At 45.3% G+C, this 15,500-nt stretch overlaps 1 protein-coding gene across 3 annotated transcripts in view; it reads right to left on the bottom strand.

Annotated features, from left to right (window-relative positions):
• The window catches only part of LOC140427062 (gamma-aminobutyric acid receptor subunit gamma-2-like), a 178,554-nt gene that overhangs the window by 160,303 nt on the left and 2,751 nt on the right, over positions 1–15,500 (bottom strand). For all 3 annotated transcript variants that reach the window (XM_072512532.1, XM_072512531.1, XM_072512530.1), the window contains exons 3-4: positions 8,078–8,226; positions 7,865–7,932 (exon numbers count right to left, since the gene is read on the bottom strand). In XM_072512532.1, the coding sequence (XP_072368633.1) occupies positions 7,865–7,932; positions 8,078–8,226 (217 nt within the window). The remainder of the gene's footprint in view (positions 1–7,864; positions 7,933–8,077; positions 8,227–15,500) is intronic.

Below are 15,500 nucleotides of genomic sequence, written 5' to 3'. Positions count from 1 at the left end.
TCATAAGGAATGGAGGAGCCCTATTCAGATATTTTCCAAGGCTTTGTGAGGGCACAGAGACGATCCTACATAAACCAAGTGATCAGATCCATCAGCATCACAGTGCAACCCCCCGCCTTGCCCTGATGGGGCCTCCTGACATCACTGATAGCTTCTACGGGAGGACAAACTGATTACCTTCTTTCAAAAGAGCCTGCCATTGTAGCTTCAGCAACTTCCAGGGCATCACATCATTTCTGCATGTACCAGCAAGGTGTCTGCACATGATCCCATTGGAAAGGCACCTGCAGCCCTTGTTCAGGATGATACCATGCCTGCTCCTCTGTCAGACACACAACCAGTACTTTTGTGAGTGTCACTCAATCAGTTAGCCCAAACTAGGATAGTTCAGTCTGAAGACAGGCCCTTTAGGCCCAGAGATATTCAAGGTCATCCTCTCAGGATCCTGAAACATCCCCAATTGAAGCTCACCAACTTCCACCAGCCAAGCTATAGCCATTGGAGAAACATTTTATAGGAGCACAAGGATAGAAAAATGAGTATACAAGCCAGGTACTAAGGACTTGAACAAGGGTGATTAATGATTTTTTGGTCAATGCTGACATACTTTGACAATATTTATTTGTCAAAATCTGTGGTTGTGCTTTAAGTGAAGAGGCCCAACAGGTTAGGGTGAAGGAATGTCATTGAATGATGCTTGTTAGGAAGTTGCATGGCTATTGCTGAAAAAAGAGACATGCTATCAAAACTCAGCAGGATAACTTGCAAGAATTTACCAAAAGGTAACGAGGGAACAACAATTTATGCTACATGAGAAGAGAGTGCTGATTGGTTGGCAAGTGGACTCTGGTGGAGGCGCAACTTAGTTGAAATTCAAACCGGGCAGGTTATCTCTGATTGGTTGAGGCACTGCCCTGCGAAACGAGCCAGAGTTTAGTCAAGATGAAAAGCTTTGATAGCATGTCTCTTTTTTCAGCAATGTTCAAACTCTGCACTACCCAGCGGCAAGCTGTTTCACTGCTGGTGAATGGAGGATGTGAGGTCTCAATGAGCGGGTCTCTGAAAGTTCAGGCAAGTAGGCATTGCGTTACTTGCTACACTACCTCCATCTCATCATCATCTTCCTCTTCTGTTTTCTTCTCCTCATCCTGCACTTGTCACTACCAAGGTAGTGGTAAAGGTTGGTCCCTATAGTATGCAGATGAAGGCAATTATGGATACTAGCTCAGGCATGTACTGCAAAGCTCCTACAGAACAATCCAGTCAGCAAAAGTGTCGCTTGAGCACACCAGCTGTTCCTTGTAATAGCACAGCCCTAATTCTATGTCTGCTTTGGAGCTGTGTGTGAATTGTTGACAGCAGTCATAAGCCATGTCCAGAGGAGATAACCCTTACCACCCAATAGCCAGCCTATAACTTGGTAGCTTAATTGAAATAAAGGTAGCACGGAGGACTGTCACCAGATGAAAGAGTCATTACTGCTGCTGGGGTAGCGGAACCAGACAAGCTTGATGCATTACCCATGGTCACATCTCAGCTGTACTTTGAGGCACTGAAGCCTTCCAATTTATGCTGTGCTAGTGCGAAATAATGACCTGTAAGTACTGTACAGTCCCTTTAAATGGTGATGGTGAGTTAGCACCACTTTATGCTCTGCCACATCAGTGGGTGGCAAATGAATCACTGGGGTGATGGAAGCATTTTTGAGTGGGTCCTTTAGGAAGCATCTCCAACATCAATTATTCTTGCCTTCAAATGTTGCTGGTATGTGACTCGACCATCAGCACAACATAATTTTCAATCATGGTTGACAGCGTATTTCTGGTCAGAAATCTGTGACTGCCTTTTACCTGCCATATTTGGACTTCGGATCGGTAGTGTCTAAAATATAGGTGCTGCAAATCCAAATTTCTAGGCACCCATCTCAAATATACCAGTAGGCTTGTCAAGGCATGGTGCACAGAATTACAAAGGAAAACAAAAATACAAAATAAATCATGAAACTTGATTTGTCACATGGGAAACATAAAAATCAACATTCATGTGTAATTGGAACATTCTGGGAGTCTTGATTTACCCATAAAAGACAGGCTTTTCTGCAGTGATGCCAAAAGGGCAAAATGTCCAGCATGCAAATGTGACATGTGGATGGCATTATTGTATTTGAATCTCAGGATTTACCAACATTGTAAAGACTGGCCAACCCTTCCAAAAATATCTAAAGAACACCATTTATCAGAGAACAATCACAGAACAATCATAGAGTTTATAGTGCAGAAGGAGGCCATTCGGTCCATCGAGTCTGCACCGGCTCTTGGAAAGAGCACCCTTCCCAACCTCACACTTCCACCCTATCCCCATCACCCAGTTACCCCACCCAACACTGAGGGCAATTTTGGACACTAAGGGCAATTTAGCATGGCCAGTCCACCTAACCTGCACATCTTTGGACTGTGGGAGGAAACCGGAGCACCCGGAGGAAACCCACGCACACACGGGGAGAACGTGCAGACTCCGCACAGACAGTAACCCAAGCCGGGAATCGAACCTGGGACCCTGGAGCTGTGAAGCAATTGTGCTAATCACTATGCTACCGTGCTGCCCCTAAAAGGCTATTCAGTTGTAAATATAAAGCCTCAGCACATAATCTCCCTGGAATGTAAAAATTGCATGTACCACATCAGTGCATTTGCAATAAAAGTGTTACTTGCATTTGCAATAAAATAACTTCGGAATTTTGTCAGGAATGTTTCTTCAATGAAACAGTCTGTGCCCATGACTGGAAGACCTGGACAATATTAAGGTTGGGCTAATAAGTGAAAAGTACATTTGCACTACACAAGTGACAGACAATGACCATCTCCAGAAGAGAATCTAACCACCACCCCTTGATGTTCAGGGGCAACACCATTGGTGAATCCTCCATCAACATCTTTAGGGCTGCCAGTAACTAGAAACCTCTGGTCCAGCCAGGCACATAAACACTGTGGCTACAAGAGCAGGTCAAAGGCGAGGTATTTTGTGTTGAGTAGCTTACTTCCTGATTATTAGTTGAATATTAATTAAATCCATTTTATGCTGGTGGTGGGCATTATGTGGAGATTCACTTGTGCTCTCATAAGATTTCCACACTGTGATTGGGGTTCTTTAGCGAGAAGGTATATGTTTGTAATGTGAATCTTTAAATAAATCTTATTAATGTGTGTTAAATCAGACTCTAGTTCTACCCTTCACCAACTGACCTTTTGGACTATGCCACTAACTCCCCAAAATCTTTCCACTATCTGCAAATCATAATATTTGAGGTACGTAGGGAAGAGGTGTTGGCAATTCTGGACAGGCTGAAAATAGATAAGTCCCCGGGACCTGATGGGATTTATCCTAGGATTCTATGGGAGGCCAGGGAAGAGATTGCTGGACCTTTGGCTTTGATTTTTATGTCATCATTGGCTACAGGAATAGTGCCAGAGGACTGGAGGACAGCAAATGTGGTCCCTTTGTTCAAAAAGGGGAGCAGAGACAACCCCGGCAACTATAGGCCGGTGAGCCTCACGTCTGTAGTGGGTAAAGTCTTGGAGGGGATTATAAGAGACAAGATTTATAATCATCTAGATAGGAATAATATGATCAGGGATAGTCAGCATGGCTTTGTGAAGGGGAGGTCATGCCTCACAAACCTTATTGAGTTCTTTGAGAAGGTGACGAGGGTAGAGCAGTTGATGTGGTGTATATGGATTTCAGCAAAGCGTTTGATAAGGTTCCCCACGGTAGGCTATTGCAAAAAATACGGAGGCTGGGGATTGAGGGTGATTTAGAGATGTGGATCAGAAATTGGCTAGCTGAAAGAAGACAGAGGGTGGTGGTTGATGGGAAATGTTCAGAATGGAGTACAGTCACAAGTGGAGTACCACAAGGATCTGTTCTGGGGCCGTTGCTGTTTGTCATTTTTATCAATGACCTAGAGGAAGGCGCAGAAGGGTGGGTGAGTAAATTTGCAGACGATACTAAAGTTGGTGGTGTTGTCGATAGTGTGGAAGGATGTAGCAGATTACAGAGGGATATAGATAAGCTACAGAGCTGGGCCGAGAGGTGGCAAATGGAGTTTAATGTAGAGAAGTGTGAGGTGATTCACTTTGGAAGGAATAACAGGAATGCGGAATATTTGGCTAATGGTAAAGTTCTTGAAAGTGTGGATGAGCAGAGGGATCTAGGTGTCCATGTACATAGATCCCTGAAAGTTGCCACCCAGGTTGATAGGGTTGTGAAGAAGGCCTATGGAGTGTTGGCCTTTATTGGTAGAGGGATTGAGTTCCGGAGTCGGGAGGTCATGTTGCAGCTGTACAGAACTCTGGTACGGCCGCATTTGGAGTATTGTGTACAGTTCTGGTCACCGCATTATAGGAAGGACGTGGAGGCTTTGGAGCGGGTGCAGAGGAGATTTACCAGGATGTTGCCTGGTATGGAGGGAAAATCTTATGAGGAAAGGCTGATGGACTTGAGGTTGTTTTCGTTGGAGAGAAGAAGGTTAAGAGGAGACTTAATAGAGGCATACAAAATGATCAGGGGGTTGGATAGGGTGGACAGTGAGAGCCTTCTCCCGCGGATGGATATGGCTGGCACGAGGGGACATAACTTTAAACTGAGGGGTAATAGATATAGGACAGAGGTCAGAGGTAGGTTCTTTACGCAAAGAGTAGTGAGGCCGTGGAATGCCCTACCTGCTACAGTGGTGAACTCGCCAACATTGAGGGCATTTAAAAGTTTATTGGATAAACATATGCATGATAATGGCATAGTGTAGGTTGGATGGCTTTTGTTTCGGTGCAACATCGTGGGCCGAAGGGCCTGTACTGCGCTGTATTGTTCTATGTTCTATGTTCTATGTTCTATAAGTTAGAAATATGACAGAACACACCCGACTGAATGCCTGCAGCTTCAACACTCAAGAAGCTTGACACCATTTATTCCGCTTGATTGGCAACCCATCCGCCATCTCAAAAATGTACTTATTCCATCAACTACAGATGTATCATAGCTGTGGGACATGCCACCTACAAGATGCACTGCAGAAACTCGCCAAAGCTCCTTCAACAGCTTGTTCCAAACCCACGAACCGGGTCTCCGAGAAGAACATGGGCTGTAGGCACACAGGAATACCACAATGCATAAGTTCCCCTGCAAATCACATACCATCCTGACTTGGAACTATATTGCCATTCCTACATTGTCACGAGATAAAAATCCTGGAACTCCCTCCCTAACAACATGGTGTGTGTACCTAGATGGACTGCATTGATTCGAAGGCAATTGGGAATAGATGATAAATACCATCCTTGCTATGAAACACCCACTTCCTCTGCATGAATAAAAAATGATCAGGTTTAGCCAACCTTACTTCTGCCAGTACATCGAGCATGTGGAACACCAGGCTACTAAAATATTTTGGTTGAGTTTGACCAAATTGAGTAGCCAAATTTTCTGAGGATACTTAGGAAAGCAAATTGTGAGAAGGACACAAAGAGTCTGCGGAGGGATACAGATAGGTTTAGTGAATGGGCAAATGTTAGGCAGAGGGAGTATAATGTGGGGAAATATGAGGCTGTTCAGTTTGGTGGGAAGAATGGAAAAACAAGAATATTATTCAAATGAAGAGAGGCTACAGAATGCTACGGCACAGAAGAATATAGATGACCTTGGGCGGGATTCTCCAATAATGGGGCTATGTCCCCACGCCGGTGTGAAAACCGGCGCCAACTACTCAAGAGGAATTCTCCCCTTTCTAGGGGGCGAGGTTGCCGCCACAGTAGTTCCCACAGCTCCAGCCAGCGCCGAACGGCCCGCACGAGTTCGCGCATGCGAGAACGGCCTGCGCATTTCCGCGCATGCGCGGAACGGGCTGCGTATTTCCGCGCATACGCAGGGGTTCCCTTCTCCTGCCAACCCCCGGGCAATATGGCGGAGCCCTACAGGGGCCCGGCGCAGTGTAAAGTAGGCCCCCACAGAACCAGCCCGCGGTATGCCCCGATCGCGGGCCAGGCCACCGTGGGGGCTCCCCCCCCTCCCCCACGGGGTTCGATCCCCCCACCCCCCCTCCAGGACTGCCCTTGTGCACTTACCTTCCAGGTCCCGCTGTGAGGGAGGTGAGTAATCCACGCCGCCGGGACTCGGCGAAACTCGTCGGCCACTCGGCCCATCGGGGCCCGGAGAATTACTGGGTGCCAGCGCGGTGGGAATCCCACGGGCGCACGATAAACGGTGCTGGAGAATAGGGAAGCCGGCACGGGGCGGCGGGGTGGGATACGCGCCTCCCCCCGAGGATTCTCCGACGAGGCGCAGGGTCGGAGAATCCCGGCCCTTGTATGTGAATCACAAAAGGTTAATATGCAGGCACAGCAAGTAATTTGGAAGGCAAATAAATTGATAGCCTTTTGCAAAGGAAGTCTCACTACAAATTTACAGGAAGTTTATGAGGCCACATCTGGAATACTGCATGAAGTTTTGGTCTCATTTCTTTAAAAGAGGTGTACTTTGGGGGCACTTCAGAGAGAAAGGTCACTAGATTGAGTACTGGGATAAAGGAGTTGTCTTCTGAGGATAGGTTGAGATCTGTATTTTGCAGTTTAGAGTAATGGGAGATGATCTTATTGAAACATATAGGGCGCGATTCTCCACTCCCACGCCGGTTGGGGGAATCGCCTGGGCCGCCAAAATTTCCCGGGCCGCCGGTCCAATGCCCTCCCGCGATTCCCCCAAGCGATGGGAACGGCCCGGTCGAGTTTCGCGGGCCACAGGCCGGAGAATCGCCGGAACACAGAAAATGGCGATTCTCTGACACCCCCGCTATTCTGAGGCCCGGATGGGCCAAGCGTCCAGGCCAAAACGGCGGGTTCCCACTGGGGCCGTCCACACCTGGTCGCTGCAGTCGTGAGCGGTGCGTGAACGCTGGGGGGGCGAACTGCGGGGGGGGCGAGGGGGGACCCTGCACCAGGGGGTACCTCAGATGTGGGGTGGCTCGCGATCGGTGCCCACCGATCGTCGGGCCGTCCTCTCTGAAGGAGGACCTCCTTCCTTCCACGGCCCCGCAAGATCCGTCTGCCATCTTCTTGCGGGGCGGACTTAGAGAGGGTGGCAACCACGCGTGCGTGGATGATGCCTGTTATGCGGCGCCGGCCGCGTCGTCTATGCGGCGCCACCTTTACGCGGGTGACAAGGCCTGCCGCGTGTAGATGACGCGGCCCCGATCCTGGCCCATTGTCAGGGCCTGAATCGGTCGGGACCGGGGCCGTTTCGCGCCGTCGTGAACGTCGACGGCGTTCACGACGGTGCGGCCACTTCGGCGCGGGAGTGGAGAATCCCGCCCATTGGATTTTGAGGGGGCTCGACAGCTGAGATGCTGAGCAGAGCTCGACAGCTGAGATGATGAGAAGATATTTTCCCTCCTGAGAGAATCCAGAATTAGGGGACACATTTTCAAAATGAGCGGTCTTCCATTTAAAACAGAGATGAGGTGGAATTTCTTCCCTCAGAGTGGCTAATCTTTGCAATTCCCTTCCCAAGAGCGCAATGGAGGCTGGGTAATTAAATATTCAGGGCTGAGGAAGACAACGTTTTTTCATCTGCTGGGGTGTCAAGGATCATGGGGGACAGGCCGGAAAGTGAGGCTGAGGTAAAAATCAGATCAACGTTGATTTTATCGAATGGCAAGTCAGGCTCCAGAAGCTGAAAGGCCTGTTCCTGCTCCTACTTATGTTTTTATGACCCAAACATTAATAAGGAATCAAAGGTCCGAATCAATCAAAATTTGACATATTAGCATTACAGCTCTAATAACACAAAAGTTAAGATTGATATTGGTATTACTTACCATATTGATAGCATTCACTGGACCAATGCTATTTATATACATGTCAGTACCAATTATTGTTGGCTTCACTGGAATAAAATATACCAAGTTGTCAGGATTAGATCTCTCATTTAGAAATTACATTTTTTTTTAAATGCACATGAAATTTTGAAAAAAATGAAATTCATTTAAAAATTTAAAAAATTGCATAAATGGATGCTCAAGTACACGTACCTCCTATATCAGGCCTGAGTTTATTGTCATACCCTTCCAATAAATTGTTTAAAATAAGAGTAACATCGCTTTCATAAACTTTTGGAGTCAATACCCATGTTTTGTTAAGTATCAAATCTTCATAGTCTTCATCTTCATTTTTGCCAGAACTTGGAAAATTGAGATAAAAAAATACAAAGAAAAATGTCACCAATCAATAGTGAGATACATCGGGAATGAAATATTCTTTATTTGGGAGATTCACTGCCACAAGCCAGTTATGTCAGATTTCCTACCCACAATTTTCACATTACATCTGCTGTTTCACACAGTGTATTAGTGCAGCCAGAACAGAAAGAGGAATAATAAGGATATGTGAGAATGCAACCAGCTGATGGTGAGAATGCTCCTGAGAAGGATTACTTCATTCAATAATCAGAATGCAACAGGAAAATAATATATGAAATAATGAATTTATGCGCAAAATTTAGATTTGTGATATGGGATGCTCAATGACTATGTAACATTGACATTCTTATTGAAACTTCATAGGCCCCAACCCTGAACAACCAATCTTCACTCTATATTTTTCCACTGGACCAGCGTCTCCCCACCTAAATCCGTGACTCTTCTGTTGCCCTTTGTTACTTCTAACAGTTTTCAATTTCCTGACCCTCACTGTCTCCTCTTCGCAATGGGCTGCCAATATCTCTGCACCACCATCCCCCACGAGGACAGTCTGAAGGCTCTCCATTTTCCCTTGAATGGTCCAACCAGTTTCCATCCCCCAGCACCCTCCTCTGCCGGCTAAACGTGAACAATTTCTCATTTAGCTCTTCTCACTTTCTCCAAATAAAAGGTGTTGCTATGAGTGATTTCTGGCTGTGGCTGCCTTTTTGTGAGATGTGGAAGATTCCTTGTTCCAGTACTCAGGTCCCCTCCCTCAACTCCTTTTCCAGTACATTGATGACTATTTTGGAGTTGTTTCCTCCTCTGATACTGAATGGGAAAATGTCAGCTTTGGTTCCAATTTCCACCCTCTCTTACCTTCTCAGACTCTTCCCTTGCCCTCCTCAACTTCTGATTCCATTTCTGGAGAGATGCCATCAGCAAATATTCACCAGAAACCCACTAATTTTCCACAGCTATATTGGCTACATTTCCTGTACAGTTCGATAAAGGCTTCATTCCATTTACCCAATTTTTCCATCTTCATCTCATCTTTTCTCTTGATGCAACATTCCACATTAGCGTTTCTGAAATATCCTTCTTTTCCCTCAACTGAGGATTATCCCCACACACCCCCACCATGAATGACAGGGCTCTTGACTTTCTCCGTCCCATTTCCCGCACTTCTGCCTTCAAACCTTCACCTGCCTCCAAGAGCCATGATAGGAGTCACTTTGTCCTCACCTTGCACCCACCATCCTCTGTATCAAATGGATGAAATTCCACCATTTCTGACACCTCCAGCATGATGTGCCCAAACACATCTTCCCTTCCCCTTCCCTTTCGGTATTCCAAAACGTAAAATGCAACACCCTGGCCCACTCCTCAATAACCCCCAACAGCCCATCACTGTCCCATAACACCTTTCCATGCAATTGCATGAGATATAACACCTACCCTTCTCATCTTTCAAGGGCTCAAATACTCCTTCCCCCTGAAACAGCTTTCAAATTTTTATACCATATTCCCTGCTCACAAAACGGTCTGCTCTGCTCTGTGGAGACCAAATGCAGATTGGGTGACAATTTTGTGGAAAACCGCCATTCAGTCTGTCAGCGAGAAACCGAGCTTCTGTGAGTGGTCATGTTAATTCTCCACCTTGCACTCACACCGACATCTCCGTCCTTGGCTTCCTGCAGTGTTCCTATGAAACTTAATGTAAGCTCGATGAACAGCCTCTCACCTTGCACATTCCAACAATTTCTAACCTCTCTGTCCTAATCTCTGGCCTACATTTTATTTCCTTTTCCTTGCATGTGTTGATTTTAATCTCACTTTTCTTGGGCTGGATTTTACAGCACCCTGCCAGCCGTATTTTCCACGGGAGCACAAAGTGTGTCGGTTGTACAGCCCAGCTCCTTCCTGCCCACCCCAAACCCATTTCCCAAAATACAGAGTGTAGGTAGGCCGTGCACCCATCCTTAGGCCTGCGAAGACCTTAACTGCTTAACTTGTAAGAAGTTAGTGGGTACTCAATCTGTCTCACTGTCAGGAAAGGTTAAGGAGTGGAAGGTGTGTCAGAGTCTAAAGCCTGATTTTGAAAGAACTCATTTGAAAAGATGGGAAGGAAGGGGGAGGGAGATGGGGGGCACAGCATTCAGGGGGTGCCCCCCCAATCCACCCCAAAGATGTTACCCTCCTGTTTTCCCTCACTGCCAGCCCTCCAAAGACCAACCCCCTTTCCCCCTGTCCCCCTTCCCTAAGCTCTCCAATCCCTTCCTGCCCTAAAAACCCCAGGATTTATTCCAGTTTGGAAATTGTTGAACTCAGTGGTAGTCCAAAAGTTTGGAATGTGCAAGATGAGATGCTGCTCCTCAAGCTTACATTCAGCTTCATAGGAACACTGCAGGAAGCCAAGGATAGAGATGTCGGCGAGGGTGCAAGGTGGAGAATCGGCATCACTCTTCGTCCTTTGCATCCTTCCAGTCCCACCAACAGCTCCAATTTCAGATTTTGATTGCCACGAGGACTGTGAAAGTTGATGGCCGATCAAATTAGTTGGCAACTCTCAAAGGTGAGACTTTCTGAGGGGGCGGATGTCTGGCCCTGAGCCGGTTTAGCCTGCCCACAGCGTGATGCCACTGAGGGGAAGTCTTTTAAAGAGTTGATTGGTTTGAGACTGACTTTCCTTCCGAGATGGCATGAGAAGTAGCGCCCGACCCCATGGAAAATCCAGCTCCTTGCCTTTGAAGCTGTTCATTATTCTGCTTTTCACACCTCCTCAGGTCCATCTTTTGTTTCCTTATAAAAACAAAATACTATGGATGATGGAAATAAGACCATAAGACATAGGAGCTGAATTAGGTCACGCAGCCCATCGAGTCTGCTCTGCCAGTCAATCATGGCTGATATTTTTCTCATCCCCATTCTCCTGCCTCCTCCCCATAACCCCTGATCCCCTTATTAATCAAGAACCTATCTATCTCTGGCTTAAAGACACTCAGTGATTTGGCCTCCATAGCCTTCTGCGGCAAAGAGTTCATCAAATTCACCACCCTCTGGCTGAAGAAATTCCTCTTCATCTCTGGTTTAAAGGATTGTCCCTTTAGCCTGAGATTGTGTCCTCTGGTTCTAGTTTATCCTAAAAGTGAAAACACCCGCTCTACGTCCATTCTATCCAGGCCTCGCTGTATCCTGTAAGTTTCAATAAGATCTCCTCTTATCCTTCTAAACCCCAACGAGTACAAACCCAGAGTCCTCAGGTGTTCCTCATACCAAGGTCTTCATTCCAGGGATCATTCTCGTGAGCCTCCTCTAGACCCTTTCCAAGGCCAGCGCAACCTTCCTTCGATATGGGGCCCAAAACTACTCACAATATTCCAAATGGGGTCTGACCAGAGCCTTATACAGCCTCAGAGTTACATCCCTGCTCTTGTATTCTAGCCCTCTCGACATGAATGCTAACATTGCATTTGTCTTCCTAACTGCCGACTGAAGCTGCACGTTAACCTGAAGAGAATCTTGAACACCGTTTCCCAAGTCCCTTTGTGTTTCTGATTTCCCCATTTAGAAAATAGTCTGTGCCTCCATTCCTCCTTCGAAAGTGCACAACCTCACACTTTTCCACATTTTATTCCACCTGTTATTTCTTTTCCAACTTTCCTAGCCTGTCCAAGTCCTCCTGTAGCCCCCCCCCCCCCCCCCCTACTTCCTCAATACCACCTGCCCCTCAACATATCTTTGTATCATCTGCAAACTTAGCAACAGTGCCTTCAGTTCCTTCTTCCAGATCGTTAATTTATATTGTGAAAAGTTGTGGTCCCAGCACCGGACCCTGAGGCACACCACTAGTCACCGGCTGCCATCCTGGAAAAGACCCCTTTATCCCCACTCTCTGCCTTCTGCCAGTCAGCCATTCCTCTACCAATACCAGGATCTTACCTTTAAGACTATGGGCTCTTAACTTATTTAACACTCTCCTATGCGGCACCTTGTCAAAGGCTTTCTGGAAATCTAAATAAATCACGTCCACTGATTCTCCTTTGTCTAACTTCCTTGTTACCTCCTCAAAGAACTCTTAACAGATTTGTCAGACATGACCTCCCCTTGATGAAGCCACACTGACTCAGTCCTATTTTATCATGCACTTCCAAGTACCCCGCGATCTTATCTTTAATAATGGGCTCTAAAATCTTACCAACGACCAAAGTCAGGCTAAACGGCCTATAATTCCCCATCTTCTGCCTCCCTCCCTTCTGAAACAGCGGTGTTACATTAGCCACTTTCCAGTCCTCTAGGATCCTCCCTGCCTCCAGTGATTCCTGAAAGATCACCACCAATGCCTCCACAATCTCCTCAGTTATCTCTTTTAGATCCCTGGGGTGTAGTCCAGGTGATCTGAATCTGAAATAAAAACAAAAAATGCTGGGAAAAGTAAGCAGGCCAGGCAGCAAATGTACAGAGAGAAACAGAGTTAAAGTTTTGAGTCTGTATGTCTCTCCTATAGAAAGGTCATACACACTCAATACTCAATTTCTCTCTCCACAGACACTGCCAAACCTGTTGAGTTTATCCAGCATTTTCTGCTTCTATTTATTTTGTTTCTTTGTTTGTCCCATTACCTTGGCTCTGCGCCAACTCATCTATCTCAAGTCATTTGCCATTGAACGTCTCCCATCATCCACCCTATCACCTAGGCCCACACACCAGTCCTATCCCTGTAACCCCACCTAAATGTTTGGACACTAAGGGGAAATTTAGCATGGCCAATCCACCTAACCCTCACATCTTTGGACTGTCGGAGGACACCGGAGCAACCGGAAGAAACCCACACAGACACGGGGAGAATGCGCAAACTCCACATAGTCAGCCAAGGAAAACTTACAGAAAATACTTCCAAGACACATGTGTGGTGGGGTGGGAGAGGAACGGTGATGGAGGGAAAGGCATCTCTGAATTATCCATTTGTTGTGATTTAGTATCCAAAGGCTTTGATTACAAAGAAAATTGGTTGTTTTCTCTGTCCTTGCAGCATTTTAAAAAACCATCTAATAAAATGAATGCATAATCTGGCCCAGGCCACAGATTACCAACATGGTTGAGAATGGAATAGTGTGATGTAAGGCCACTTTTCTGTTTTCATCAGGCCATCTATTCAATCCCATTTTGTAATAAAAACAGAAGATGCTTCAAATACTCAGTAGGCCAGGTGACATCGATGGAGGGAAACAGAGTTAACTTCTCAAGTCAGCAACCCTCCCTTTTCTTCTTTTTCCACCCTCCCTCATTTGACCTATTTTAAACTGGTTATATTTCTCACTTTTCCAAGTTCTAATGAAAGGTAATCCACCAGAAGGTTAACTCTGTTTCTCTGATATTTCTCAGGCCTGATGAGTAGTTATACCATTTTCTGTTTTAATGTAGTATTCACTTATTTTTCATGTTGCTGTTCTTCTTAAGATAACTCTATCGCTTAAGGCTTATTTCAGACCAACACATGAAAGTCCTTTGAAAGTATTACTAATTACCCTTGATTGATGATTCATATTCCTTGCTGTTCTGCAACTAAATTTCAAGCGACATAAGGGAAGTTATAATTGAGAAAGTTGTGTATTTTACATTGTGTCTTTCACAACCTCAAGAAATCTCAAGACACTTTCTAACCAGTGAAGTACTTGCAAAGTGAAGTCACAGTTTTGTTGTTGGTGAAATGAGAGCCAGTTTGTGCACAGCAAGGCCCCACAAACAGGAATGAAATCATGAGCAGATGATCCGAATGTGATGCTGGCTGAGAAATAAATTTTGACCGGGATATGAGGGAAATCTCTGCTGCTCCTCTCTGAAATGGTGCCATGTGAGCTTGTATGATTATCTGAAAGGGGAGATGCAACCTCTGACAAACATTTCATCCAAAAGAGAGTACCTCTGACAGTGCAGCCCTTCCCCTGTGCTGCATTGGAGTGTACTGCACTGGAGTGTGAGATTTTTAAAAAGTCTCCAGAATGGGCCTTTGTAATTGCCATGCAAGATACTGACTTAAGACCTGGGGTCATCAATGAGTATATAACATTGGCTTTTATATGCATCATCGCATATATTATGGGTGACACGGTAGCACAGTGGTTAGCATTGTTGCTTCACAGCACCAGGGTCTCAGGTTCGATTCCCGCTTGGGTCACTGTCTGTGCGGAGTCCCTGTGTCTGCGTGGGTTTCCTCCCACAAGTCCCGAAAGAAGCGCTTGTTAGGTGAATTAGACATTCTGAATTCTCCCTCAGTGTACTCAAACAGGCGCCGGAGTGGGGCAACTAGGGGATTTTCACTATAACTTCATTGCAGTGTTAATGTAAGCCTACTTGTGATGATAATTAAAGATTATTATTCTTAGGATAACTTAACCACTTAATTTATTTCACACCAAAACATAAATGTCTTTGCAAAGTAGAAATGTTATTCCCTGAGCAATGGCTACAAGGCATTATGCAAACAAAACTAAAGGTTTGGGGTCAATTGTTGATACATACCAAAAAATGGACTCTAAACTGCAGTTTTGCATAATACATAGCATGGTGTGTACCGTTATTGAAAGCACATCAGTAAAGTTACAACTTCAGTGTTTATTTCAATATGGTCAGTACAAACTTCAGGAAACAGTACATACCTTGTTAAAATCACTGTATGTAAATTGGAATTATTACATCAAATAATGTTGGCTAATGATAATAGTTATTATATTTTCAGGGAAATTAGAGGCTGGAACATGTCATAGTTAATCTTTGGTACCCCTCTTTGATCTGTAATAGACAGTACCACCATCAATGATTCACGTCATTGAAGACGGTTCCTTCCCCGCAAAAAATTCAGAGGGCTCAGAGAGTTTAATTTGCCACTGCGGCATCCATCGCCTGTTTTGGTGATTACTGCACACGTGAAAGGAAAAAGTGCCACTATATGAGTTCATGATCTTTTAAAAACTATATAACAGTCACTGAGTTAATTAGTAGGCCAAAAATGATCTGTTTTCCTTTGTACTTGGTAGGCAGCTTGATGTTATCAGAAAGCACAGCATGTTTTTATTTATTTAAAAAAAATAAAGTTTAGGATTAAGATCATCAGATTGTAAATCTCAGCCCAAAGGAGCAGAGTTGCTCATATATGAAATAAAATAGATATCCCGGTGCTTCTGTAAAAGTATAGATTATAACACATTATACTTTCTCATTTTTGAAAACTGTTCAATGTGTAACATTTATTCAACATTTCCATGTGTTTTTATCT

The sequence above is a fragment of the Scyliorhinus torazame genome, chromosome 7 (genome assembly GCF_047496885.1).
Source record: "Scyliorhinus torazame isolate Kashiwa2021f chromosome 7, sScyTor2.1, whole genome shotgun sequence".
Classification (NCBI taxonomy): Eukaryota; Metazoa; Chordata; class Chondrichthyes; order Carcharhiniformes; family Scyliorhinidae; genus Scyliorhinus; species Scyliorhinus torazame.
This window is presented reverse-complemented; position numbering and strand designations above follow the sequence as displayed.